Source organism: Sycon ciliatum, chromosome 13 (assembly GCF_964019385.1).
Source record: "Sycon ciliatum chromosome 13, ocSycCili1.1, whole genome shotgun sequence".
Classification (NCBI taxonomy): domain Eukaryota; kingdom Metazoa; phylum Porifera; class Calcarea; order Leucosolenida; family Sycettidae; genus Sycon; species Sycon ciliatum.
In genome coordinates, this window is record NC_088655.1 from 23,515,076 (window position 1) to 23,540,128 (window position 25,053).

The 25,053-nt window shown below is 50.7% G+C and overlaps 3 protein-coding genes and 1 long non-coding RNA gene across 5 annotated transcripts in view; 1 reads left to right on the forward strand and 3 right to left on the reverse strand.

Annotated features, from left to right (window-relative positions):
* LOC135829398 (mucin-3B-like) overlaps positions 1–6,306 on the forward strand; it is a gene marked incomplete at its 5' end in the record, with an annotated part of 156,468 nt that extends 150,162 nt beyond the window's left edge. For both annotated transcript variants that reach the window (XM_065341805.1, XM_065341806.1), the window contains 10 exon segments: positions 1–127; positions 302–437; positions 937–1,086; positions 1,503–1,596; positions 2,092–2,168; positions 2,463–2,597; positions 3,493–3,624; positions 4,156–4,307; positions 4,704–4,839; positions 5,567–6,306. The exon segment at positions 1–127 is cut by the window's left edge and continues 61 nt beyond it. In XM_065341805.1, the coding sequence (XP_065197877.1) occupies positions 1–127; positions 302–437; positions 937–1,086; positions 1,503–1,596; positions 2,092–2,168; positions 2,463–2,597; positions 3,493–3,624; positions 4,156–4,307; positions 4,704–4,839; positions 5,567–5,641 (1,214 nt within the window).
* Positions 6,307–7,020: 714 nt separating this feature from the next.
* LOC135829401 (plasma membrane ascorbate-dependent reductase CYBRD1-like) lies at positions 7,021–9,223 on the reverse strand. Its single transcript, XM_065341810.1, has one exon. It carries the CDS (start codon positions 8,645–8,647, stop codon positions 7,601–7,603), a length of 1,047 nt encoding a protein of 348 aa, XP_065197882.1. The 5' UTR covers positions 8,648–9,223; the 3' UTR covers positions 7,021–7,600.
* Positions 9,224–11,751: 2,528 nt separating this feature from the next.
* Positions 11,752–13,801, reverse strand: LOC135829502 (uncharacterized). Its single transcript, XR_010555839.1, has 2 exons — positions 13,421–13,801; positions 11,752–12,790 (listed from the first exon to the last, which is right to left on the reverse strand). It is a non-coding gene; the product is annotated as an uncharacterized LOC135829502 (long non-coding RNA).
* Positions 13,802–19,712: 5,911 nt separating this feature from the next.
* Positions 19,713–21,780, reverse strand: LOC135830146 (putative cyclin-dependent serine/threonine-protein kinase DDB_G0272797/DDB_G0274007). The gene has a single exon (XM_065342538.1). The coding sequence runs from the start codon at positions 21,560–21,562 to the stop codon at positions 20,555–20,557; it is 1,008 nt and encodes a 335-aa protein (XP_065198610.1). The 5' UTR covers positions 21,563–21,780; the 3' UTR covers positions 19,713–20,554.
* Between the last annotated feature and the right edge of the window lie 3,273 nt (positions 21,781–25,053).

Genomic DNA, 25,053 nt, shown 5'->3' on the forward strand with positions numbered 1-25,053 from the left:
ACTTCACCGTCTGGCCAGATCATGGTGTGCCCGATCACGCTACGCCGCTTCTGAACTTCCTGCGCCGCATGCGCACGTACCACTCACGCGATTCCAAGCCCCAGCATCCCATCATCATCCATTGCAGGTGTGTTTTTGCTGCTGCTCCTGCTTCTGGTACTGCTGTTGCTCGCACCATTAATTTTGTGCTTTTGCTGACATGTTGTAACTCGGCGTACTTGCGCTGGCAACTGTACGATGTCTGTAATGTGTGTATATTGTTTTTTCCAAATACCTGCATTTTATTTGGTGTCTGTTGCAGTGCTGGAGTAGGAAGAACTGGCACGTTGATGGTCATTGATGCCATGCTCAGCCGTGTGGCTGAGGAGGGCAACATTGACGTTTTCAACTATGTCATGCAACTGCGTTCCCAGCGAAACTTCATGGTCCAGACTGAGGTAGGAAAGTGCACATTGTTGCGCTTGCATTCCTCTTTGCTTATATCGTTGCGCTTGTGTGTGTGTGTGTGTGTGTGTGTGTGTGTGTGTGTGTGTGTGTGTGTGTGTGTGTGTGTGTGTGTGTGTGTGTGTGTGTGTGTGTGTGTTTGTGTATGTGTGTGTGTGCATGTGTGTATGTGTGTTTGTGTCCTTGACTCGCTACTTGTATGCTTCACTTATCAGCGTGGCTGCCTTCGTGGAAAGCAAACTCTTCAACAGTTTTTCGTGTTGTCCATGTAAACAAAGCGTCTTCCATCTAGTGTGACAGTCTTTCTTTCTCCAGATGTGCACCATTTCAAATCCCCAAGTTGATGATTCCATCTTAAATACCACTTATACTTGCTAATTGTGTCTGTGTGTGAATGTGTGGGTGTGTGGGTGGGTGTGGGTTTGTATGGGTGGGTGTGGTGTGGGTGTGCGTGGGTGTGCGTGTGTGTATGTCCATCCACTCATTGACCAGGCTCAATACGTTTTCTTGCACGACGCACTGCTGGAAGCCCTCAACTGCGGCCACACCGAGGTGAACGCCATGAACCTGCGACAGTACATTTCCGCCCTGGAGACCACCGCTGACGGCGACTCCGCCACCAACCTCGAGCTGCAGTTCAAGGTTTGTTCTGTCCCTTAGAAGAACATTTTGACTGTGATGGTTGTCACGTGTACTGCGTTCACGTACACGTGTGTTATATGTGTGCCCCACGCATGCGCAGGTGACGTCATGCGTGGATTGGGTTTTGGCTCTTTGCTGGCGTTTCAGGCTTTCGCTAGTCAGTCTGTTCTCTACGCTTCTGGCAACTGGTTTTGCCATTGCACTGTCCTGAGACTGTTCTTACTACTTCCTGCTATTGTGCCCTTCACACGGCTGTAGCATTGTGGCATTGTTGGTTCTAGACTGATAAGACTGGTCACGTAACAATGGGTTCCGATGTTGCATAGTAAACTTACAGCTCAGTGTCTCCTGCTAGGTACGTTTGACCAAGTGTTGATGTTGTTTCAACGGTCTCTGTTCTCTGTGCATCACTGTAGAAATTGTCGGCTGGCATGATGAGCACACTGCAGTTCCGTGCAGCTGGTGCAGTCGTCAACAAGAAGAAGAACCGCTTGGCGAACACCTTGCCATGTAAGGGCTCGCTGTGTTACGGCTTAGTATTGCTCTGCCCTGTGCGGAGAATTTTCTTCAGGGGAGGGGGCTATTTCCCGTTTGTGTGTGTGGGTGTTTGCATGTGTGCATGTGTGTGGGTGTGTGTGCGTGTGTGGGTGGGTGTGCGTGTGTGGGTGTGTGGGTGTGTGCGTGTGTGGGTGTGTGGGTGTGTGTGTGCGTGTGTGCGTGTGTGTTTACCCAAGTGCGGAACACTCTTTAGTTCCATTTATATCTGATCATCTACTGCACATTACTTTTGCAATGTATTGAAAACAGTACTCGGCCTGCATGCCCCTAGCCAGCCGAATGTCTATGCATGAACATTCTGTTAGCCATCAAACAACAACACACACACACACACACACACACACACACACACACACGCACACACGCGCGCGCACACACACACACACACACACACGCGCGCCCACAAACACACACTCTCTCTCTCTCTGTATCCTCTTCTCTTCGCAGATGACAATCACCGTGTGCGGCTGACCCAGTTGCCTGGTGTGGAGGGATCTGACTACATCAACGGCAGCTACGTCGACGTAAGACATACTCCTGCTTATGCTATGTTCTCGCAGGCAATGTCTTGAAGCCAAAACCACGCTTCACCCCGACTGCATGGAATTTTATGTGTGCTTCTACAAAGCAGTAATGATGGCTGTGGTGATATGATGAACTGTACTGCCGATTGTGTTGTCTCTGAAGAAGTGCATCTTGTTGCCAATGGTTGCATGTGCATGTGCGTGCATGTCTGGCTAAAACACGCGTACGTTAGCTGCAAACTGTATGTCTTGTGCAACCTTTCTGATACTTGCTACTCATCTGTTGCTGTACAGGGCTTCTCTTCGGCGCGCTGCTACATTGCTACTCAAGGACCGCTTCAAGAGACCCTCAATGACTTCTGGACCATGGTCTGGGAGCAGGAGGTCACCTCCATTGTCATGCTGTCCAAGCTGCGCGAGAACAACACTGTATGTCGTTTCCGCTCTCTCTCTCTCTCTCTCTCTCTCTATCTATCTCTTTCTTTCTCTCTCTCTCTCTCTCTCCCTCTCTCTCTCTCTCTCTCTCTATCTATCTCTCTCTCTTTCTCTCTCTCTCCCTCTCTCTCTCTCTCTCTCTCTCTCTCTCTCTCTCTCTCTCCCTCTCTCTCTCCCTCTCTCTCTCTCTCTCTCTCTCTCTCTCTCTCTCTCTCTCTCTCTCTCTCTCTCTCTCTCTCCGACCTTGTTTGGCGAGTTACTCGGTTCCCATCACAATTCTGATAACCTGGTGCCAGTCTGTTTCTCCCCATCCAGTCTTTGCATGTGCAGAGACAATACTGCAGAGCCACTTCTGGTGTGAAAACTGGTTCTTGCCCGCTTGTCACTTTCTCCACACTTCATAGCATTATATACCACATTGGTGCAGGTCCCGAGTTTCACAATGATCAATGTGTCGAAATACACGCAACATGGGCAACCAGTAGACTACAACTGGTGTGTTTGTAACTCCCAACTTTACGAAAGTGCACTTTAAGGAGTACAGCTTTGTAGTACCCCAGCCTTACGTTGCTCGATATGTTCAGTTCTGTCGGTCGCCGAAGAACTGGGGGCAGCCTACTACCCTAGACCATTCTTACTTTCATGTATTACAATCCATGCACGGTTGAGTCACCGTGTATGCACTGGTGTGCAGTGCTTGGTGAAAGTCTAGCCTGGTCGTTCTTCGGCGCTCCGCAACTTTGCCGCCCGACAGTACAGTAGAGCTTGTAGAGCATGATTGTATAGTAATGCAGTCCGGCCAGTTATGGTCGTAGCTGTGTTCCTAGACATTTCTGACTTCCTGTACCCGGTTTGGTGTGACTGGCCTCTGTCCGCCCACGCCTCATAGGAGCACAGTGCTGAATACTGGCCCAAGCAAGACAAGCAGCCGCTGACGTTTGGCAAGTACCTCGTCAAACTGGAGACCGAGCACGTGGCCGCCGATATCGTCCTGCGCACTTTCTCCGTAACGAACACAGTGGTAAGTTGCCGGTTGTAAGTCGTGCCATGCCATCCATGTTTTGCTGCTTCATGCTGCGCAACGAGTCAGAAGTTACTTGGAAGTCTACCGGCCCTGTGTACAATGTTGCAATGTCTCTCTTTTTTACCCTTAGATTCACGATTCCACCTAATGAAAAGGCATGGATGGCACTCCTGGAAAGCTTATAATGTCACTTGTTCAGAGCCTGAAACATGATCTTTTCATTAGCCTAATTCAAGACTAGGTCAGTCTCTTTATGGTCAAGTGCGACACACTGCTTTTTTTGTTTTTAAGCTAACAATGTTCTCCAGACGTGAGAGGTAGTATCCCCATTCCAGCATTCCAGCGATTGTCTTAGAAGATACTTTGGAACTGACACACAAGACTGGAATCAGAGAAAAGAGCTACGCGTTCCCAGCATAGTACTAGGGAGCTGAACATCGACATTTGTAAGGCATGAGTCACTCCGCAGTCTAGGTTTCACGCCCCGACGAGATCTCCTACTTTGTGCTCGCTTCTCTTGGTGTGCAGGAGAGCCAATCACGCACTGTGCACCACTTCCAGTACATGGGTTGGCCAGAGCGTGGTGTCCCAGAGAGCGGTGCCGGCATCCTGGACCTCATCGGTCAAGTGCAGCGTCGCCAGATGAACTCCGGAAACAAACCTGTTGTGGTGCATTGCAGGTGAGTAAATTGCAATCATGTATTTGACGTTCCGTTTCTCTACCGTGTCCTACATTATATTTGCGATCTTATCTCTTGGTTTGAAGAGTTTCCTGTGAGATCCCAAGTTTTCCGTTACCAGGTGTTGCACTGGAAAGATGGAAATGGTCAGCCCTTCATTTCATGCTGGGTGCTGCTCGTATACTAGTAACCCTGTACTCTACTCTTCCATAATTTCTATCTGATAACTACAACTCTATTCAGGGCCACTAAAAGTTACTGAACATTGCTCCGGAGTTGCTAATAGTGGCGTTTCTTCAGCACTCCTTGTCCATTGTTGGGCTTCTCGCACACAGGCTGCCTTACTCACAGCTTTACAAAATTTTAATGTGTTCATCTATGCCCCTGTGCGTGCAGCAATGGCGTCGGAAGGACTGGAATCTTCTGCGCCGTCTGCACAGTTATTGAGCGCGTTAAGCTGGACAGCATGATCGACGTCTTCCAGACCATCAAGTTGATGAGGATGCAGCGTGTGTCCATGGTCCAGAACGCGGTAAGTTTTCCAAACACGTACTAGTTAGCTGTGTGCATGTTGTAATCTCCCTTTACCCATCCTGATGCAGACGTTACATGTTTGGAGCAGCTGGTCAAATACAATTGCCAAACAAACGAAAGCCCAGCAACGCCAAAACTTCATACAATATTTGCATACAGCTTTGAAGTAAATTCAACTCCCATGAAATCTCTGGCGAGCATCCGTCACAGACAAAGCCAATATATACACGTCAACAGTCCATATGATAGTAGCAGTAAGATGTTATGTGTACGCCAGCTGTACGTGTTGTTGGTGCATGCGTGTGTTGTTGTTGTTGTTGTTGTTGTTGTTGTTGTTGTTGTTGTTGTTGTTGTTGTTGTTGTTGTTGTTGTTGTTTTTCAGTCTTGGTCTTTGAGTGTTTCTTATCCAGTTGTGTTTTCCATCGTCTCTTGGTGAATAAGTCTTTCATTGAAGTCTGTAGTCTATAAATAGTCTTGAGGGTGGCCATGCTATGGGGCTGGGAGCAGTAACACTCGGCAAGCAACAACGCGATATCTGTACACAGCTCCCACTGTTTGCCGGTGGTCTACTGATATAATGAGCGTGTGCAGATAGCGTAGCCTTCCTTGCAAACGAGGGAATTCCGCAAGTACCAGACTTACAGTGCATGGTATCACATGTTTATGTTCTTTCTCAACCGCTCACACTTTTTTCTTTCTTTTTCCCCGTGGTTGCACGTCCACAGGAGCAATACCTGTTTGTGTACCGCACTATCCAAGAGTATCTGGATTCGTTTGACACGTACTCCAACTTCAAGTAAGATGCCAGCCAACGGCTACTACGTCTCTCTCTCATTCACTCTCTATCTCTCTTTCACTGCCCTTTCTGTTCATTTCGATTTGAATTTGAAATTTATTTCATCGATTTAGAAGCTCAATAAGTATCTTCCCAACAAGACAATCATGTTTGCATTTTTCATTACCAGCTAGTTTGCTGGACTCTCCGGATTCATTGGAAAACAAATTCACTTTTTCCTTGTACTTTCCCTTGCCTGTCAGAATGCGTTAGAATGGATTTGTCGATCGATAAAAATTGATTACTTCTACAGATAGATTGTGCATTCTCTGGCACTTGGGTATTCATCCCCATTCTCCAGTTCCCGTATTCTCTTGCATTGTTTCTTCAGCTCAGTGCTGAGCTTGCATCATGCCACAGAGTAGCATCTCTATGCTACATACAACCCCTCTGCGCTCAGCCTCGTGTCATTATTGAGATCTTTTTCTCTTTTCACGCCATGTCTTTTAAGCCTATAGTATAGGGTGACTTTTTTGTTTCTGGTAAACAAAACTTTAGAAGTAGGCTGAGTTGGTACGGTGCGCTGCAAGACATCGCTGCCGATCGCCATGCAGTGCTGATGATACATCCACATTGCACCATTCATGGTATTGCCATTGCTGCTGATAAATATGTGTGGGAATTATTGAACTAATGTGCCTTGTTGTGCTCAGTGCCTGTGTGCGAGTATTGGCGCACATGAGCGCGTCTTAAGACGCGCTGGAGAGATTGATGTTCTGCATGCATTCGAACATGCGAGCATAGATGCGATCTGATGGCTTGGCGGATTAAACGGCTGTTGTCCCATAGCTCTAACTCGACGGACCCGTATGCTTGCTTGTGGTGTCGTGATGCATTCAGACGACGTATACAGAGAGAGCATGAACTCATTTGGCTGGTTGGTCTGGGCTTGGGGTCAGCAGGCCAAGGCCACAGCAGATTCCACTTTCATTGACACTGCACGGATCATGTTAGACTTCCCAATAAGGGGTCGAAACGCACGTCGTTTTTGCGGTCTTGTGCCGTCTCCCTAGCTGCTTTGACTCACACTGGCGTACACAAATGCACCACATGTGTGAACTCCAGCGAGACTTTCAAGAGCCATGCACGGTGGTTCCCATTTAGTGGAGCCGCTTTCTCTCACCAGCAAAGAAGAAATAAGACGGGTTGTGCGAGACTCCGACTGAATTTTTCGCAGCCGTAGGAACGCCACCACTCGCTAAAAAGGATGAAGGCGTGACAGTGGATGCAGGTGGGAGTAAGCCTGAAGGATAGTACGTTCCTTCTGTCTAGAGCTGCCTCTGCACAGCTATGGCACAGGCAGAGTATGTGCATCTAAATTGTAACAGGCACAAGCTTGCAATGGAACGAGGTTATAATGATTATAATCATGTTGCTGTTACGTGTACATGTACTCCGAGTTTCACGGCAATTTGGCGTTTGCATGCACCCACAGCCAGTTGTGAACAATACTGTCTCTACTCAGACATACCCTGCTTTCCAAGCCGGAACGGACATGAGCAGCAGACGCACAGCTGCAATAAAAATAGATACCTTTTTTTGGTCTGCAGATTGAGTACCTTTTTTATTATAAATTTGACTCCAGAGTTCTGACCGAGGCAATTCTGAGTGTCCTTTCAGGACGGTCTTTCGCAGATGTGCACAAAAATTAAGATACAGCTGCTATAGATGGACTAACGTTAATATTGGAAATAGCCAGCCTTCTTTCCGTTCTCTTAGCATATTCGGATTAGACATAGTATTTTCTAGTAGTGTCATGGGCCTGTGATCACTAATAGATGGTATCTGGTGGCGGGCGACGGAGTCATGTCAACCAATCACAATGGCGTGGGCTAGCGGTGTCCCGGTCTGTGCTCCGGTAAAACAAGTGAACTCGGAGTCGCACGTTCCCGATAGTCCTGCCAACCAATCACAATGGCGCGGGCTAGTGGTGTCCCGATCTGTGCAGCGGTTGCCTCTCGTCGCCCCCGTTCATCTGCCCCAGTTCGTCTTCGCTCGCCGCGGGCTGCCGGCGGCTCTTGGTCGGTTCCATCATGATCGCGCCAGTGCCATGCAGTGATGCCGGTTGCGATGCCGACGCCGCCGTCGTAGTGTTCGGTCTCAGCGTCCTCGCCTCCACCTGGTCCAGGCGCCGGCGAAACTCGGCCCTGCTCAGGACGAACGCCACCGGGATGGCTACGAACGGCAGCAGGACGCCGACGGCCTGGCCCAGTCGTGCGCTGGCGCTGGCCGGGTACACCGCAGCACCGCCGTCCAGTGCTAGCGCCTCGCTGATGCCGGATGCCATACTGGCAAAGGCCATCAGCATGACGCCGACGCCTGCCATGCGGTGGTACGGCGTGGCGGCGCGCCGACGCTCCGACTTGACCAGCCGCGACGGCAGCAAGTAGAAGACGCCGCCGGAAACCATGACGGCGAGAAACATTCCCACCGTCGTCAGGCCCATCCAGCTGTGCAGCGAGCGTACGTGCGGGTACCCCTGGCGATGGTGGTAGTCGAACACCGCCGCCAGAGCCACTGCTACCAACACCAACTCGACCAGGTGCAGGGTGACGTGCACGAGCTTCTGACCTGTCTTTCCCACCGCCGTGCACAGGATACGCGAGTAGATGCGATAGGTCAGCAGACTCTGGACCATGACCGGCACGAACGCGATGATCATCAACAGCGGGTGCCAGTTGAACGTGGCCTGGCCGCCTCGCCACGGCACCTCCAAGCCCGCACCGCTTCGCACCGTTTCCGTCTCGTTCGTGTCGTTCTGGCGACTGGAATTGCCGCGCTCCGGGTCCAGTGGCACCTGTACCTGGCGCTTGATCTCTCCCAACTCCGTGCTAGTCCAGACCATCGCTAGTGGCGTGATAACCAGCAGAGATAGCATCACGCTTGCGCCCACAGCGCACCAGAAGAGACGCACTTTGGCGCTACTCTTGCCCGATGCTGGTTGCGATCTGCTCGCGCGTGACGACTGCATGGTTGTGTGTGCCGTGGGAGATTTCCGAAACTGCCGCTTCCGCCGCTTGGGTGCGGGCTCGTGCTGCGATAAAAAGGGTGAGCGTGGGGTCGGACGTTCCCGATAGTTCAGCTGCTCGTCCGGACGATCGACTACCTCGCCCTACAACTACAGTACAGTAACTAACTTACAAGGCTACATGTACTGTGCTACACAATCAGCACGGGCGTCGACAGCAGATCTACACTGGCTGACAAAATAGGAGGTCACAAACTCCACCGTACTTTTCCGGACCGCACTGCCGGCGAGGAGCCGTGACAGAATGTCGGACCCGGAACAGATGTCAAACAGGAACATTGACTTTCAAAGCGCCCAGAATAGTAGACTTTGCTGCTTGAAGTACTTGAGATGTAAGGAAGACGACGGCTTCGCAGGACAGACTCAGACTCAGAACAGGAGTACATGTACTAGGGCGACAGCTGCAGCGATCGCTATGACACAGAACTAAAACATAATACAGTCATGTAGTAGGTCTACGAGTAGCCTGAAACATTTTGCACAAACCACACACGCGCACGCGTCCACGCCACGCCGTTGGACTTGGACTGGAGTGCTAGCGGAGGACTAAAAAAAATGTAGGGCTGCACCTGCACGGCTGCAGCTAGCTAGCTAGCGCTAGCTTGCAGCTGGATCATGCCATGGAAAGGACTACTACTACTAAGTACTAGTACTGTAGTACTACATTCCCGTATGTCACATGACTGTCGCCTTGGAGTCGACCAATGACAGATCAAATTACGCGGGCTGGAAAGCGCGATCCTGCCTGATGAATGGTGATGGAACTAGTTCCACTGCCCGTCGACGTCGTCAAGTGACGACGGGCAGTGGACGGAATCCACTGCCCGTCGTCACTTGACGACGGGCAGTGGACAGAATCCACTGCCCGTCGTCACTTGACGACGGGCAGTGGACAGAATCCACTCATGAGTCTACCATTTCAATGACAAGCTTCTGTGGTCTGAAAGTACATGCAAAAGTCGTTTCCCGTATGTCACGTGATTGTCGCCTTGGAGTTGACCAATGACAGATCAAACAGCGCGGGCTGGAAAGCGCGGTCCTGCCTGCTCGGTGATGGAACTGGATCCACTCAGTCCGTGCGCCAGTTCAGAAAAAGTCGTCTTAGGGCCCGGTCACACATGCACTCGAAAGTAGCGTATACGCTGAAGCGAGGTCGCAGGAGCGAAAAATGGCATGGCAACGGCGAAAAGCGGAACTTCCGCTTCAGCGGAAACTCCAATCCGCTTCCTCCAAAATTTTCGAAGCGAGACTGTCGCTTCTGCGGATTCGCTTCAGCGGAAAACACCACGGTCTGCTGTATATGTACTTGCTACGAGAAATTTGTATGCGTATGATGTCCATGAAACAAAAATGCGTGCAAGATATTCATTGACCTCGTCAATTCTGCGTACCGTATGCACCACAGTCCACTTTACTCTCATTTTCCGCCAAAGTAGGAGTTGTGCCCTGTTTGTATGTGTGACCATACACACGTTGTTTCGCTGGAGCGACACCAGGCTCGCTGCCGCCGAACCTCGTCGCCGAAGCGAATCCCAGTGCATGTGTGACCGCGTTAGGGCCCGGTCACACATGCACTCGAAAGTAGCGTATACGCTGAAGCGAGGTCGCAGGAGCGAAAAATGGCATGGCAACGGCGAAAAGCGGAACTTCCGCTTCAGCGGAAACTCCAATCCGCTTCCTCCAAAATTTTCGAAGCGAGACTGTCGCTTCTGCGGATTCGCTTCAGCGGAAAACACCACGGTCTGCTGTATATGGACTTGCTACGAGAAATTTGTATGCGTATGATGTCCATGCAACAAAAATGCGTGCAAGATAGTCATTGACCTCGTCTATTCTCCGTACCGTATGCACCACAGTCTCATTTTCCGCCAAAGTAGGAGTTGTGCCCTGTTTGTATGTGTGACCACACACACGTGGTTTCGCTGGAGCGACACCAGGCTCGCTGCCGCCGAACCTCGTCGCCGAAGCGAATCCCAGTGCACACATGCACTGGGATTCGCTTCGGCGACGAGGTTCGGCGGCAGCGAGCCTGGTGTCGCTCGTCGCTTGCGTTTTCGTTATGTCGCTGATATTTTGGTTGAACATGCTATAATTTCGTGCCGTTGGTTTGTACAAGGGTTTCGCTATTTCCTGCTTATTTAATTAGAAAGAAATATTAGCCAACAGTGTATCCTCCAATTTTGGCTTGTGCAAAAAATCCGACAGCGGTGATACCAACCGTTTCGTCAACACTGTATTTTTGACACATTTTGCCACACACATGTCTTCAATTGGTGGACTTATGAACGACCGACAGAATCGTTCAAGGGGTCCTAGTATTCTGCGATGTACCAGCCAGACCATTGTATCCGTAGACCACGAATTTACAGACAACACGAACCCCAACAGGTTGCTGGAGCTCCAAACACAAACCCTCGCACATCAATGCATGTGCCTATACTTGTATGTACAACAGCAACAATATCAAGCCAAATACAGTACTGAGATGGGAAAGAAATATAAATAATTCATGCAGAGAGGATGACACTACAAACACAGCACCTGAGCCAATGCAGAATTGAAGTGAAAAAATTGCATCTGCGGATGGCCAGGATACGGTGCTACTATTTACAGAGCAACCGCCACAAGCTATGACACATAAAGTCTCGTACCTTCATTCACGGCGGACGCATGGAGCAAAGAATACGTTTACCATACACCCATACATACATGCACACGTGAATTGACACGTGTTCATGCGCTTTTTTCAACAGACCCACACACGTCTGCATGTTCATGTAAACGCACAGACATGTACACGTACGTACGTGCACGAACATACACACCCATAAACATGCACACACACACACACACACGCGCACATCCGCTAAAGTATGAGAGCATATGTGCACAAAGCATCACGTGATTGCATTCACAAGTTTATACAAGACAGCCAGGTAATGAATGCATACTTGTAGTTGTGTGGTAGCTGCTACAACAGATGGAGCATTGGCTAAATATTGCAATAAGGAGAGTGTTATGATAGTTGTAGCGGTAGCTACTTAGAGTAGTTTCGCCTGACTGTTTATTGCAAAAGGGGGAACATTATCGGACACGGAAAAGCACAACTAGCTGTGAGGAGAGCAGAAACGAAGAGCCGGTTCCAATCGGGAATCACTGAGTAAAGAAGACCGAGAGCGGAATGGACGGCGGTGCTGCGTGCACACAGCAGCGACCGGCAGCAGCGTGCCCAGTACGGGATGCCATGTATAGATGGAGCCCGAGGGCAATGCACTCAGACATGAATACGCACGCGCACCCGAGTACATGTACTGCGTTCAGTGCATGCGGGGACTGTGGCATAGAAGGGGAAGGGTTAGTGATGCGCAGCCAGCAAGTGCAGCGATACATGAATGCATGAGTCAATGGTACAGCAGGCAGGCTGCGGTTCTTATACGAGTACACACGTTAGATCAATGCGAGTGAGTGTAGGGAGTAGGAAGGAGAAACCTGGAGACAGACATTGATATGCCTAGGGATAGAGTTCTGTCATGATGCTACTCATTACACTACAATAGTCATGCAAAGGTTCTGCTGTTATCAACGAAGTGCACGCTTCTCGTGCTAAGTTCAAGATCCATTGTACTCTTCTTTGCAACATACTTCGTGCAGCTTGCATCCAATCGTAGGCATCACGAGTCAAGGCAGCAGCCACATGGACCAGTAAGATTCACTGATATTGAGGATTAGGACCAGGGTGCTGTTCCGAACAAACTTGCAATAACACCTTGTTGAGCTGGGTCTTCCCCACTGGCACAGCCACCTTGTGTGGCCCTACCATTAGTGGTCTCTGCCCGTTGCCTTCATTTCATTGGTAGGGTTGTGTTTGACGAAAAGCCCACTGGACTGCCTTCCATCATATAGCTTTCAAATGTAAGTGTGATGTATTGATATCACAGACATGCTGACGTTTGGTACATGCCTCAAGGCTAGTCAATAGAATTGATAGTCATACATCACTTCAAGCTAGGACCACTCCAGTGGGAGAAATGAGGTGATCCACTGTTGTCCGCTGGAAGCGTTTGACCCTGTTGATCATGGTGATATCTACATAGGCATCAATACACAGCCGGAAAGTGAAGTGTGCACACACAGACGCACACACACACACACACACACACACACACACACACACACGCACACAGACACACACACACACACACATACCAAGCAGCATAGCACCATAATTTCCACAGCCCTAAAGCAGCAAGTATCGCCCCCCAAGCATGTGTATGCACAGAGTACATGATTATGCCACAAGGGATTTTTTATATATTTGAATGCAGGTGCACAGACCCTGGGTCATTGGCATTGGTCATGGGTTTCATATTCATGTCCTAACTATAAATTGATAAGTCAATAATAATTTTGCTCTTCTGTTTCATGCATTGTGTGTAAAATACCAATATACAGGCAAATTGTACTAAAGTACCATACAGCTCTGCATCAATTTTGCCAATGCTGTTGATTGTACATTGTTCACAATCGCTGCAATCGCTGCCATTTCTCATAAATAATATTGTCATGCAGTATAGTTACGAAATACACCGCCAGGATGCCACAATACAAAGATGGCTACATTTTTTCAACCAACATGCAATTATTGCGAAAAAATAAATATTTCCATAATTTCGTGCCGTTGGTTTGTACACAATTTCAGGGCTAAAATAACCTTACCCTGTCATGGCGATATCTCTGAGGAGTTGAATTCACCTAGTCTCCCTTGTGCAAAAAATTCCCTCGTGGTGCTGCCAGCTGCAATGTAATGGCAACCCAGAATAGGGTGAAAATCGAAAACGATAAATTCCTCGCCTCCCGTCCATCCAACTGCGCTGGTTGCATCAAGTACGATGTTTAGAAGACGAGTGGCATCCGACTAACGACTGGCAACATATTTCTTGAAGAAGGAAGCCTTCATTTCACCGACTGGCCTCGAGGTAGGCAACAAATCGACCAACAATTTACTGACCGGCGTCGTCATCTTTCCCTGCATAACGTCTGCATGTATGGTTCCCGCGCAGAAAATAAAAATCGGGCCAAAACAGGGTCTGGCGCACGGACTGCACTGCCCGTCGTCAAGTGACGACGGGCAGGAACGGATTCCACTGCCCGTCGTCAAGTGACGACGGGCAGGAATGTTGCAAAAGAAGGATCCACGAGCGGGATTCGAACCCAGCACCCCTGTCTTTCCGGGACAGTGCCCTACCGATTAGGCTACCGGGGATCACACACACTCATGGGTCCTTCTTGCTACACTGCTCCCCCGCCCCAACAGGCTGTGTCCTCACGCCGTACCTAGCTCGCGGGGGGTACGATGGGTCGTGGGTTCGAGCCATTGCCAGGCGCCAATGTTGCAAAAGAAGGATCCACGAGCGGGATTCGAACCCAGCACCCCTGTCTTTCCGGGACAGTGCCCTACCGATTAGGCTACCGGGGATCACACACACTCATGGGTCCTTCTTGCTACACTGCTCCCCCGCCCCAACAGGCTGTGTCCTCACGCCGTACCTAGCTCGCGGGGGGTACGATGGGTCGTGGGTTCGAGCCATTGCCAGGCGCCAATGTTGCAAAAGAAGGATCCACGAGCGGGATTCGAACCCAGCACCCCTGTCTTTCCGGGACAGTGCCCTACCGATTAGGCTACCGGGGATCACACACACTCATGGGTCCTTCTTGCTACAGGAACGGATTCCACTGCCCGTCGTCAAGTGACGACGGGCAGGAACGGATTCCACTGCCCGTCGTCACTTGACGACGGGCAGGAACGGATCCCACTGCCCGGCATGCCCGTCGTCACTGGACTGACTCTCTACTTCATGGTTTTTCATTGGTTACTAGTAAAATAAAGAAAGCAGAAGAGCGACTGTTTGCAACCACAACTGTCATCATGGCGCTCCAACATTTGATCTGGAACTGGGAGAAAAGAAGCCCCTTTGTTGAACGATATTGGCGATGTGACTGAGCTCCTCCGAAAGGTTGAGGTTGAGACTGAAACTTTTATTGCGGAGTCGCTCGCGAAGGAGATCTTGGACGAGCCGGATGAGCCTCAACCAAAGCGCGCAATGCTCAGCAACCTGCAGGATCCGCGCAATTATTTGCCGAGGTTTCCGATCAAGACGTGGGAAGAATCCGTAGGAACAGAACAGCCAGAATGCCCGATGCCCAGTCGACAATGTCAATGTCCCCACGAGAAAAAAAAGCACTATGGACTACTACAAAAAACTGTACCAGAAAACAATCACAAAACACAATGCAGGTACAAGGTGTGTCTGTCATGTATCTCTTTATTTGGCTTGGGTGCACACGGGAAACACGTTCCAGTCACTCATACTCGACCAGTACCGCTGTTCATCCAGCCCTTGCCGCTATCGCGGCGCGGGCTGGATTCCGCGGTACTGCCCTCGTACTCGTGCAGGAACCTGTACGTACTGTCTGTAGTCCGTGTCCGGTTGTCGAAGTCACTCTCCCTCAGCTCACACTGACACAGCCTCATACAGCCATGCAGGACTCGAGTCAAGTCACAGAATGGTTCATGTAAACTCAAACGTCAAAGATTGTGAGTGATCTCCTTGGCTTGGGTGCATACGGGAAACACGTTCCAGTCACTCATAGTCATACTGTCATAGTCATACTCGGTCAGCACCGCTGCTCATCCAGCCCTTGCCGCTATCGCGGCGCGGGGCCGCGGGCTGGATTCCGCGGTACTGCCCTCAAACTCGTGCAGGAACCTGTACGTACTGGTACTACATGTAGTAGTACTAGTGAGTAGTGTAGTACTACTACTAGTACTAGTGAAGAGTCGACGAGTACGAGTCGAGTCGATCACGACTCGATCGAGTGGAGGCAGCTAAAGTGCCAGTTGTCATGGTAGATCCCCTCCGCCCCCCCCCCCCCCTCCCCAAAATGCGAGTGTGCAGTCAGAGAGAGTACAGATTTATAATGGCCCCGGTCCGTCCATCGCCTACAACTGCAACGACTACAACAGTACTGACTAGACTCTGTAGCTAGCCAGTGGCAGGCAGTAGCAGTGGCAGTGGCTACACTACAAACTAGTAGTGTACTACAGTGCATTTCAAAACTATAGACGCGTAGGGTTTTTGAAATAATTATTTCAAATAATTTGGCTGGAACTTTTTGAGAATAGTTTTCGGAATACTAGTATTGCTCAGGATCGCTCCACAATTACTCTCATAATTATAGTTTCTAAAGGATTGGATAACAGACGCCCAATTTGGAAAAATTTATGCACAAAGTGATCACAGATTTTATGTGGTATAGATGCTGGCATAACGGTTTTTGCCTAGGTACGCGTCAGTTTTGAAATGGACTGTAGTGTAGTACAACAAGTACAGTACAGCCTATACTACAGGCTACAGCTAAAGCTGAGTGTTTTTTAGATGGAGCCAGATACCTGGATACCCAGCAGTAAAAATAAGGCCACAACAAAAAGATTTCGTGTTTCCGGTCGGCACCCCCCGAAAAAATACGCCCGGTCGGTCGGAAAATTATTATTTTTTGGTTTGAAAGTTTATTTCCCTGCTGTATTCATCATGTTCATAGACATGAGCCAAATTGAGAAAGTTTGGATCAGACACTGGTGATACACATTATACATATTTACACATGGAATATGGAGTAGAATACCACCGCGGGACGCAGTAGCTGCTGCTCCCAGAAGCACATCGAATGCCGAGGGACGGTCAGGGCACGGTCGCTTGGCAGCAGGAGCTACGTCCACCAAGCGAAAATCCAGGAAACGGCATCCAAATTCGTATTTCGACAACAAGGCCGACAGTGTCAGTTACCTCTACATCTTTCCACGTTCCTGCCCCACCATTGCTGCTTGCTGTAGCTGCGACAATCCACTCTAAAGACGTGACGTCCTCAGGCAAGCGAGGCTGCACTTCCTCACAAAACAACTCCTTCAAAGTGGTTTCATGGGAGACGCGAACTATCCTTTGCTGAAGAAGACACTTCGCACCCCGCCAGCACTGGACACAAAGCGGGCTGCTCTGAGCAGCCATCGTCAGCACTGGGCACAAAGCGGGCTGCTCTAAGCAGCCATCGTTCTTGGCGACCTTTTCTCCAGCTCCGGAATTTTCGTCTCTGCATTCAGTCAAACTTTTATTTCGGTTCGAGCAAAGCAACACAATGCTTTCAGTGTTTTTGCTTGTTTTTCTTTGTTTTTTTTGTACTTGTAAACCAAAAAAAATTCCATAATTTTTGAAAAAACGGACCCGGTCGGCCGACCGGAAACACGAAATCTTTTTGGTGTGGCCTAAAGATGTTTGTTTTTTGTTTGAGGGAAAGTAGACACCATGTTGTCCCATTTTGCTCTGAGACCCGTGCCAGCAGCTATGGTTGTCGGTAGAGCAGCAACAACAGCAGGCAGTGTCAGCGCTGCTATTTCAGCGCGCGGACATAGGCACACATGCACCAGAACGGTGAACGGCGAAGCGAACGCTGTTCAGATTCGTGGTGGCCAGGCGGAATCAGTGGCTGCGAGTCGAGGCGTGGACGACGCGAGCAGTCGAGTAACTCAATGGCAGTCTACACGCTGGATGCACTCCGGGAGACACATGCAGCATGGAAACAGCGAGAACTGTGCGGCCATCAAGCCGCGTGGGTACCAACATCATGCATCGACAATGCTGCCAGGACAGGCTCGTGAAAACTGGCAAAGACGGCTCGCAAGCATATCGCCGAGCACAGAGCATTCGGACATCCAGTGCGAGCCGCAGCACCAGCAGTACAGGAGCTGCTTTTCTCTGTCGTACGCGCCGCCGCCCCGCGACGGTTACGGGAGCGTTGGCGGCCTCGTCGCGCTCAGTCGTCGTGGAAACTGTACTCTGCCGATGACAATTGGATATGGACGGGGACTATTGGCGAGGCCCAAGGCCCGTAGTGAGCTGGCGCGCCATACTGCTACTGCTGGCAGCACTGCTGACGAGCACGCAGCGAATTCGTTTTGTTCGCCGGTTGAATCCGCGCAAGGGCCGAGGCAGCGCAGCAGCAGGATGCGTCGGGGAGGTCCGCACGCTCGCGACATTCCGGACTCTCCACCGTACGAGATACTTGTGCGTCACACGGAGGGCCTGTCGCCGGAGGCCGTCCGCGGCATATTCGCGGCGCACCGGCCGACCGACGTGAAGATGTTCACGCCGGAGCACGCGTATGTGCTGTTTGCACGTCGCGAGGATCTACTCGGAGCGCTGTCACTGCACCAGCGCACTGCCGGCCACCGGCTCCTGGCTCTGCAGGTCAGCAATCGTTTCCGCAAGATCGCCGCAGTGGCCGAAGGCGGTCCGCCGTTCATAGCCTATCTGTACCGCTTGCAGGGCATGGGCGAGGGCCGACTGCTGGACCTGTTCAAGGCGCTGCGGCCCACACAATGCGTCGTGAAGCAGACCAGCCGAGGCGATGAGATCGCCTTCATGCACTTCTCGTGCCGAGAGGACTTCGTGCGTGCTATGGACATGTCGCACTCGCCGCTAGTGAACGGCGTTGCTGTGAAGCCGTATTGACACGGTGGCGTGGCCCAGCGTCACGTTTTCAGGGCCCGTATTGACAATGGTGTGGCCCAGTGTCTCGTTAAGGACAGGGGCGTAGCAGCCGGTCCTTTGGCCGGACCACTTTTTTTTAACACAATGCCAAAAGTGCCCAGAATGCAGGATTTTGCACCCTAATATCAATTTTTCCTGGGGACCCCCCACCCCGGCCGGACCACCTCCAACAGTGGTGCTACGCACCTGAAGGACCCATATGACAACGGTGTGGCCCAATGTCACGCACGCTAAGGACCCGTATCGACAGTGGGTCAGCGTCCAGTTGAGCCGAACAAGTCCTTTGTTGCGCTTATCTCTTTTCTGAAAATGTCGAAGTATCTATTTATTTATTTTAATTGGTTTGAGGGGAAAAATCTACGCATTCGCAGACTCCGTTGCAGCCATTTACGCATTAGTGTACCTCAACTCAAACACTAGAAATACGGTCTCTGCTCCAGATGTCATTTAAACTGTTGACCAAATTTTCAGTCATGGCCTATCATCACATTGTGTAAACTGTTAACACCATGCCTGAGAATTTGGTGAACAGTTCGAATGACGTGTGCAGCAGAGAGACCGTGTTTCGAGTGTTTAAGTTGAGGTACACTACGGGTTTGAGGAAGACACATCGAGACAACAATAAGGATTTTGGAAAACCTTCATGACTTCGTTGTTGTGGGACGATGACTCCAGAATGTGTTCTCTTTATCGCTATTAAGTTTATCTATTAATCTATGTATTAACTGGTTTGAGGGAAAGAGACAAACGGGAAAAGTCTGAAGAAAAAATTGACTGTCACCACCAGGATTCGAACCAGGGACCCTCGGATCTATGTATATATCTATATCGGTGATGTACCGAACTGCGACTTTGATGCCTTGGCTACTTCACCCAACATGCATATTCTAAGCGAGGCTCAAAAGATGTAGGGCCTGGGGGTACACATGCCCCCCCCCCCCCCCTGGCCACGCGCCTGTTTAACGCCCTCCGCAGCAAGGTGACCGGCATGAGAACGTTGACTGTTCAAGGCCTGAGGGGGAGCAGGGGTTTAGTATACAACGAGTACAAACGCACCATGCTGGCACTGTGCTTGTTGGAGAGGTCATCATTGTGCTCATCCCAGCAGGCGTGTTGGGAATCTGTCTCTTGAACTCTCTTCCCTTCTTCTGTAACGCATAGCACACTGATGCAGCTGGGCTCTATGGCACTTGTCAGCAGTTTGGATTTTGCTGGAGAAAGAGACGGACAGACACCGACAGAGAAAGAGATACACACACATGCATGCACGCAAGCACACGCACCACTGTGTATCACGTATGCCCGCCACAAGAGAAGCCCGCAAATCTGCAAGTGCAACACACACACACACACATGCAGCAGAGCAAATTCCCCTTTCCAGAAACAGGGAACAAAGAGACAGTACACACTTTTGAAAGTCTCTTTTTGGCAAGTTTTTTCACACTGAAGGACGAAAAAGCAGGGTTCAGTACGCGTCCAGGAAAACGCACGTACAGCAAAAGCAACCGTTGAAATATGAATACTTGGAGTATACCACGAGACCTTACCCGGGGAAACAAGTTCAAAGCACACTGAGTGACTAGAGCCCGCTGATCTGCAGCTCAAGAACGTCAAGCTCGCTCAAAAAAATAGAAAAAAGCTTTTTAGCAAAGACTATCCAAAAGAATACACACGTAGCAAGATCTTCAAGCTGACACAGAAGAAAGTCCGGACCACAGGAGCCGCGAGCAAGCACCGGTACAGATCAGCGAGGGTATGGTATGCGGCTCAGCGTTGGCCATTTCCAGGCTTGCGGACAGGTCACACCGCCGCGAGCTCAGTGCACACCATGCCGGGTAAGTGTCTCGCACGTGCAGTCAGTCTGAACTACTATACTCGGGGACTTGATCACCAGCACAGTGAAATAATTGCAGTCATGTGCCCAGACGCCGTAGGATGGAGTGTGCTGAATGCTCGCGCGTGCACGCTGACTGGTGCAGCTGCACATGGGTGTGTGTGTGTGTGTGTGTGTGTGTGTGTGTGCGTGCGTGTGTGTATGACGTACACACACATGCACACACACACATGCACACACACGCACAATCCATGGCCCGAACATGCTGACTAACAGTCTCAGGCAGCTAGCACAGAGCTCAGAGGATTTGCCTCTCACTCATACACCATCTGCTCTTCGTCTTTGAGGAAACAGGGCTGGTGTCTGTGCAATGATGGTCCATGAGTTTGGAGTAGGCTTGTTCCTTGCTGGTAATCAATGAGGACGATATGGGGGATATGCAGGTGGCTGCTCCTGCCATTGCTGCTGTGGCTGCTGCTGCTGCCATTGCTGCCACTGTTGCTGTGGCTGGTGGTGCTGCTGCTGATGCAAATGCTGCTGCTGGTGCTGCTGTGGCTGCTGCTGCTGCCACTGTTGCTGTGGCTGGCGGTGCTGCTGCTGGTGCTGCTGATGTGGCTGTTGCTGATGCAATTGCTGTGGCTGGTTGTGCTGCTGTTGCTGCTGTGGCTGCTGATGCTGCCACTGCTGATGTGGCTGTTGCTGATGCAATTGCTGTGGCTGGTTGTGCTGCTGCTGCTGCTGCTGCTGCTGTGGCTGCTGATGCTGCCACTGTTGCTGTAGCTGCTGATGTGGCTGCTGCTGCTGCTGTGGCTGCTGTTGGTGCTGCCGATGTGGCTGTTGCTGGTTGTGCTGCTGCTGCTGCTGTTGCTGCTGTGGTTGGTGCTGCTGCTGCTGTTTAGAGTACTGAGGTAGCAGATCATCTAACGTGGATGACTGCCACGAAGGTGGAGCTGGCAACTTGACTGCCTGCATTGCGGCGGGCGGAGCAGTGACTTGAAGCTCTTCTGAACGCAGTGGAGCACTTGGCTGCGCCATCGAGCTAACATTCTGATGGTCTTCACTAGCATCAGGTGTTGGTGCATCTGCCTTTTCAGTTGGTACGTGCACAGCCGTGATTCTACCCTGATCTGCGGAAACCTTTTTCACGCCTCCCTTTTTCTTTCTCCTTGTCAGTCCGTCAGACGGCGGCGTCTGTGCTGAGCTATCATTTTGTGGTGCACTCGTAGGCTGGGAGTCGATTACATCCTGTGCTGAGCTACCTGTGGGTGGTGCGGCTGTGTCACTGGCAAGTGTGGCCAGCGATCTCACTGGTTGTGCGCGGCGTGCAGAAAGAGTCCATACAAAGCATTGATCACTCACACCACCTCTAAGCCTGAAAGACTGCACCAGCCGACCAGCACTTATCCAACAGGCCAGGGCCATCAGAAATTTGCCTTAGGATACAGGGGAAAAATTCTTTTTCGTATCACAAAACACAATTATCACAAAAACGAAGTTGGTGTTGTTCCCGACTGGAAACTTACTTCACGCAACCAGATCGGTCACAATGTCAACGTGGCCTGAGAGCTAGAGAGAAAATGCACGAGTAGTGCTGTCTTTCGTCGATATGTCTGACATAATATAAAAGTCTTGAGCTCAAGGGAGATATGCGAGCAGAAAATTACAATGCAATTACAATTTTATATTTTTACACAAAATCATTAAAATTTCTCTTGAATGAAAATATTTCAAACAATTATCGTTTCAGTGAAAAGAGGAATAACCTTCCTCTGTATTCATGTCAGACATATCGACGAAAGACAGCACTACTCGTGCATTTTCTCTCTAGCTCTCAGGCCACGTTGACATTGTGACCGATCTGGTTGCGTGAAGTAAGTTTCCAGTCGGGAACAACACCAACTTCGTTTTATGTCATAATCGTATCACCTTCTGGAAAGAATCAGTTAGGTCTATGTAGAATGGCTGTGCAAGCGCCATATCGTGTCGTGAGATTCTGCGGCATTTCTCGCCCTCTTGTGGCTTTGGGTTGGCGTTCCTTTGGCCATGGGCTGCCAGGATGTTCAACAAGCAAAGCCGCTGAGAATGCTGGCAGTGATAGCAGAGAGGACGTCGACAGCGCCTTCGCAGAAGCATTCTCCAAATTACTGAAGGATGACATGCCTGCACGCAGCACAGCGTCCCCAGTGGCCACAGACAGCTCCTGGAGCACTGCTAGAAAACTTAGCAGCAAAGAGTTGGCCATCGGTAGTGTACCACAGGCGTCAGGTAGCCAGAGCATGGATCCTTTGCCTACACATACACCGCCTAGCTATACGAGTGCTAGTACTTGTGGACTACCGTCACCACAGCAGGCAGGTACTAATTCCCAGGCACCGCAAACTGTTGTTGGCACTGCACCACCAGCAATAGCCCGGGCCCAAGGTGAGCATGCGTCACCACACACCTCGCACCCGAACACTCACAGCACAGCACACTTAGTTAGGCCAGGGTTTACCCGAAAGAAATGGCGGAATCAAGCAGGAAAGCAGGCGTTTGGCTTCACGAAAGCAGAGCCTGAGTCTGGACCACCGGCATCTGCTCCTGCACGTGCTTCAACAGGTACGCCCGTGGAGCATACTTTGTATAGTGGATCAGCTCATGCCCAGTGGTCACCACAGCACACACCCGCCCAGCACACACTCGCCCAGCACGTACCCGCTCAGTACACACCCGCCCAGCACGCACCCGCTCAGCACGTATCCGCTCAGCACGCACCCGCCCAGCACGCACCCGCCCAGCACGCACCCGCTCAGTACACACCCGCTCAGCACGCACCCGCTCAGCACGCACCCGTCCGGCATGCACCAGCTCAGCACATGTACCAGCCGAGTCTTGGCAATGCAGTCTCCCAGGCTGAATACTACTCGGTTCAACAAGCGCCTAGCCAACACGCTCACGCCACTGGCTGGCCTCAACCTCTCACACACCCACAATCAACGCACCAGCAATCAACGCAGCACCCGCAATCCACGCACCAGCAATCAACGCAGCAGCAATCTACGCAGCAGCAGAAGGTTGAGCGCAGTAGGAAGCATCCAGTGCCGAAAAAAGCGCCGTTTGCAGCTTTTCTGCAGTCGCCGAAAAACATCACCGAAGAAGGCATAAGAAAACTATTTGCCAATTGCCCTCCGATCTCTATCAAGATTTCCAGCCCGCGGTGTAAGTTTGTGCTGTTCGAGACGCGGCAGCATCTCCTGGACGCTCTCAGCAGGAACGGCACGGCCGTACCTGGCCGTGGCGGCGACTGCGAGCCCGTCGGCCTGTTTGTGACGGACCGGTTTGCCAAGATAGCGCGTGAGTCGCACTCTCCGCCGCACACCGCCTATCTGACGTACGTACCGGTGCACGCCACGCCGGAGTCCGTCGCCAAGCTGTTTGCCCACCTGCAGCCGGTGGAGGAGTCGTGTCGCGTCGTGCACCGCGACAACGGTCGCGGCTACGGGTTCATCTCGTTCCACGACCGCGACAGCCTGCTGAGAGCGTTTGATCTGCACTCGACAGACGCCGTGGCCAACATGTCCGTTTCGCCGAGGCGATAGTTAACTCAGCGCTGCATACGGCTCTGGATATATGTTGCCTGCTGCGAGTGTTTGATCGGCATTCAAAAGACGCGTTAGCGAATATGTCCGTTTCGCCAAGCAATGAAACTCGGTGGTCGGTGCATGCACCTCTGCGTATCCGTTGCCTGCTGAGAGCGTTTGATCGGATTTGAAAGAGGCAGTGGCCAACATGTCCGTTTCACCGAAGCAATAACACTCATATATCAGCCGTGCATACAGCTCGGGATACCTGGTGAGTGGATCAAGGCGCTTCGCATTCAGCTTGTTTCCCCGCGTGGCGATCAGTGTGTTTTATCAGCGAGCGACGCGCTCCGCACAGTGCTAGTCCGTGCTAGCGCATCAGTACTTCCGGACAGCTCATTCTCATTGAGTGTACATGTAACAGAAGTGAGTGAGAGAGAGAGAGAAAGAGAGGTCGGGTGGTTTTGTGCGTCCTGTCTCGCACGCGTGCCCCTCTGGCTCTCCCCTTGCCTTGTCTTGACTCGCGCTCTTTCTTTTTGCATAGTTCATATTATAGATTTTTTCTTGTTCCAGATGTTTTATTGTGTACTAAAAATGCAGATGTGCTCGGAACTGTTCGAGCCAGTCTGGAATCTTTTAATTTTATCTGGAGCATCTTGAATAAATTTTAAAGGGAAAGTATACCCTAAAATCAATTTCTCTCCAGTTGTAGTCTTCGAGGTGCTGAGTCGAATGGTGTTGGTCCGAGGAAGCTGAGACGCTCCCTTCCTCCTTTATTCCCTATCGAACTCTCGCACTTCCACCGAAACTGGGTGACTGCGCTCTACTAGATGGAGATTTGTATGCAAAAGTCACTAAGCGCCGTTTCGGTCTTACAAAAGCATGGATGACCGTGATTGGTCCATATGTTGTAGTCATTTGGATGTTGAGTCGACTGGTTTTGGTCCGAAAAGGCTGCGATACAGCGTTCAGCCCTTATTCCCAATCGAACACGGGTGAGTAAGCGGTCACGTGTTCATGCGTACTCCAGTCACCTGGTCACCGTGCCTGCAGGCTACAACTTTTACAGCGTTCCTGTCAGTCGAGTTGAACCTTTGAGCCTTTGAGTTGAACCTTGGTGTGAAAGTTGTAGCTTCCAGCTGAGTAAAAGACCGAGGCGAAGCCGAGGTCTTTTACGAGGTTTTTACTTCCTGTACTGACCAAGGACGAAGTCAATATTAGATTTATCACGACAAACAGTCCGTATTTCAAATTCCAAAACGAAAACCTCATGAATCCCGGTATATGACTGCACAACCGTTGCACCATCACCTACTCATCGTATCAAGAGTACATAACCCCGGTGGGTTATGT

Excerpts from the sequence above, each read along its gene's own strand:
- LOC135829401 (XM_065341810.1), bottom strand. The coding sequence starts at position 8,647 with ATGCAGTCGTCACGCGCGAGCAGATCGCAACCAGCATCGGGCAAGAGT.
- LOC135830146 (XM_065342538.1), bottom strand. The coding sequence starts at position 21,562 with ATGGCCCTGGCCTGTTGGATAAGTGCTGGTCGGCTGGTGCAGTCTTTC.